The sequence below is a fragment of the Hemibagrus wyckioides genome, linkage group LG07 (genome assembly GCF_019097595.1).
Source record: "Hemibagrus wyckioides isolate EC202008001 linkage group LG07, SWU_Hwy_1.0, whole genome shotgun sequence".
In the NCBI taxonomy this organism is placed as follows: domain Eukaryota; kingdom Metazoa; phylum Chordata; class Actinopteri; order Siluriformes; family Bagridae; genus Hemibagrus; species Hemibagrus wyckioides.
This window is the reverse complement of record NC_080716.1, coordinates 32,589,721-32,594,086: the sequence shown is the minus strand read 5'-3', so window position 1 is coordinate 32,594,086 and position 4,366 is coordinate 32,589,721. Positions and strand designations below refer to the sequence as shown.

The following is a 4,366-nucleotide window of genomic DNA, read 5'->3' as shown; positions in this document are numbered from 1 at the left end:
CTATCTTCAACATTACCACCATCACCACTATCTTCAACATCACCATCACCACTATCACCACTATCTTCAACATCACCATCACCACTATCACCACTATCTTCAACATTACCACCATCACCACTATCTTCAACATTACCACCATCACCACTATCACCACTATCTTCAACATTACCACCATCACCACCATCACCACTATCACCACTATCTTCAACATCACCATCACCACTATCTTCATCACCATCATCACCATCACCATCACTATCTTCACCATCACCACCACCAGCACCACTATCACCATCACCACCATCACCACTATCACCATCACCACCATCACCACTATCACCATCACCACCATCACCACTATCACCATCACCACCACCAGCACCACCATCACCACCACCACTATCACCATCACCACCATCACCACCACCAGCACCACTATCACCATCACCACCATCACCACTATCACCATCACCACCATCACCACCACCAGCACCACTATCACCACCACCACCATCACCACTATCACCATCACCACCAGCACCACCATCACCACCATCACCACTATCACCATCACCACCATCACCACCACCAGCACCACTATCACCACCACCACCATCACCACTATCACCATCACCACCATCACCACCACCAGCACCACCATCACCACCACCAGCACCACTATCACCATCACCACCATCACCACCACCAGCACCACCATCACCACCACCACTATCACCATCACCACCATCACCACCACCAGCACCACTATCACCATCACCACCATCACCACCACCAGCACCACCATCACCACCATCACCACTATCACCATCACCACCATCACCACCACCAGCACCACTATCACCACCACCACCATCACCACTATCACCATCACCACCATCACCACCACCAGCACCACCATCACCACCACCAGCACCACTATTACCATCACCACCATCACCACTATCACCATCACCACCATCACCACCACCACTATCACCATCACCACCATCACCACCATCACCATCACCACCATCACCATCACCACCACCAGCACCAAAACCATCACCACCATCACCACTATCACCATCACCACCATCACCACCACCAGCACCACTATCACCACCACCACCATCACCACTATCACCATCACCACCATCACCACTATCACCATCACCACCATCACCACCACCAGCACCACTATCACCACCACCACCATCACCACTATCACCATCACCACCATCACCACCACCAGCACCACCATCACCACCATCACCACTATCACCATCACCACCATCACCACCACCAGCACCACCATCACCACCACCAGCACCACTATCACCATCACCACCATCACCACTATCACCATCACCACCATCACCACTATCACCATCACCACCATCACCACTATCACCATCACCACCACCAGCACCACCATCACCACCACCACTATCACCATCACCACCATCACCACCACCAGCACCACTATCACCATCACCACCATCACCACTATCACCATCACCACCATCACCACCACCAGCACCACTATCACCACCATCACCACCACCAGCATCACCAGCACCACCATCACCACTATCACCATCACCACCCTCAGCACCCCTATCCCCACCACCACCATCACCACTATCACCATCACCACCATCACCACCACCAGCACCACCACCAGCACCACTATCACCATCACCACCATCACCACCACCAGCACCACTATCACCACCATCACCACCACCAGCACCACCAGCACCACCATCACCACTATCACCATCACCACCATCAGCACCACTATCACCACCACCACCATCACCACTATCACCATCACCACCATCACCACCACCAGCACCACCACCAGCACCACTATCACCATCACCACCATCACCACTATCACCATCACCACCACCAGCACCACCATCACCACCACCACTATCACCATCACCACCATCACCACCACCAGCACCACTATCACCATCACCACCATCACCACCACCAGCACCACCATCACCACCATCACCACCATCACCACTATCACCATCACCACCATCACCACCACCAGCACCACTATCACCACCACCACCATCACCACTATCACCATCACCACCATCACCACCACCAGCACCACCATCACCACCACCAGCACCACTATCACCATCACCACCATCACCACCACCAGCACCACCATCACCACCATCACCACCATCACCACTATCACCATCACCACCATCACCACCACCAGCACCACTATCACCACCACCACCATCACCACTATCACCATCACCACCATCACCACCACCAGCACCACCATCACCACCACCAGCACCACTACCACCATCACCACCATCACCACCACCAGCACCACCATCACCACCACCAGCACCACTATCACCATCACCACCATCACCACCACCAGCACCACCATCACCACCATCACCACCATCACCACTATCACCATCACCACCATCACCACCACCAGCACCACTATCACCACCACCACCATCACCACTATCACCATCACCACCATCACCACCACCAGCACCACCATCACCACCACCAGCACCACTATCACCATCACCACCATCACCACCACCAGCACCACCATCACCACCACCACTATCACCATCACCACCATCACCACCATCACCACCATCACCATCACCACCATCACCATCACCACCACCAGCACCAAAACCATCACCACCAGCACCACCTTCACCACCACCATCACCACCACTATCACCACCATCACCTCCACCATTACCAGCACACTCCCTGAGGTGTCCTATGATCTGAAGAACACCCTATCAATATATCAATATCTCCATCATGAACAGTGTGTGTGTGTGTGTGTGTGTGTGTGCTGTGAGTCGTCATGTAATATTATATAAGAAATCCATTAACCTCCTGCTGTCATGGTCAAACACGCCAACGCATCAATTTCACAAACCCATTACCTCCTGATTCTCTCATCAGTGTGTGTGTGTGTGTGTGTGTGTGTGTGTGTGTGTGTGTGTGTGTTTAAAAGAAAAGAGTGTCATCTGCTGGTCAGAGCCACGAATCAATAACAATCTCTATCACACCAACAGAAAGAGACATTTCACCAATTCTTACTCTCCCAGTCTGTGCATTTGTTTGTTTGTTTGTTTGTTTGTATGTTTGTTTGTGTCTAATTTATATCTCAGCTTAAATGCTATAGATGTATTTGTGAGCTTTTGTTATCATGTATTAATTATACTAATAATCTAACACTATCACGTTTGCACACATTATTTATTTACCATTTATAACTTTTTATTATTTATTTGTGTGTGCGTGTATTTGTGTGGATGTTTATCACTCGGCATATTTGTTATTTATATGTTTGTGTGTTTATTGTCTATTTATTATTGTAACGTCTGGGACCCCCGCCCTATGCGGGGCTCGACCCCAGACGCCCGTGGTGTGTGTGCGCACGCCGGCACATGGTGTAATGAGACCCATGCGCAGGATTCAGTGAAGCACTGCTTTTATTACATTTAAGACGCGACACAGGGAAACAAACGTAACACAAGACATGGCGTGGTTAACTAAACAAAACAAAACTAAACTAAACCTAGACCTTAGCGTGGACATAGAACCTAGCAAACAAAACCCCAACAGAAACCACGGTACAGATAACAATCATGGACAAGGACACAAACACAAGGATCCCTATTTATAGGAGTAGACATTAGGGCTAATGGGATACAGGTGACACAATCAGGATATGAACAATAGGAAGGGCGTAACAAAAGACACACAAAGAAGCAGGCTTCCAAGGTTCACCTGCCAGCGCCCTCTCTGGGCCTGGTAGGGAACTGTCCAGCTGTTCCTGACAATTATGAACACCTTATACTGATTTATTTATGTTTGTATTTATTATTTATTTACAGTTGTGTTATTGTATATAGTTTGTGTTTATTATGAAGCACTTGTCTTTATTTGTGCATTACATGTGTAATTAACATTTATTTATTTATTTATTTATTTATTTATTTATTTATTTATTTATTTATGTATGTATGTCTTTTTCTGTGTGTTTTTTGTAATTGTTTGTTTGTTTTTGCATAATTAGCACTAAATGTGTTTATTTATTTATATATTTGTGCGTTCTATGTCACATTTATTATTTTTTATTAACCATGTTTATTGTTCTAAATTAATTTGCTTATTATTGGTAGATTTTTCTCCGTCTATTTATTAGTGTATTTAATGTCACTTAATTATTGAACCATATTCTATTTATTTTATATTTTGTGTATTTATTCATTACTCTTTTATTACATTTTATAATTTTTTCTTTTTGTGTAATTCTGTTTTGTCACAGATTCTTTAC

At 46.9% G+C, this 4,366-nt stretch overlaps 1 protein-coding gene across 1 annotated transcript; it reads left to right on the top strand.

The window, feature by feature from the left end:
- Nucleotides 1-1,845: 1,845 nt before the first annotated feature.
- LOC131355766 (uncharacterized) lies at nt 1,846-2,709 on the top strand (the record flags this gene model as incomplete). The annotated part of the gene is made up of 1 exon (XM_058394244.1): nt 1,846-2,709. A coding segment is annotated over one exon (864 nt), but the record flags the coding sequence as incomplete, so codon positions are not given.
- Nucleotides 2,710-4,366: the final 1,657 nt, after the last annotated feature.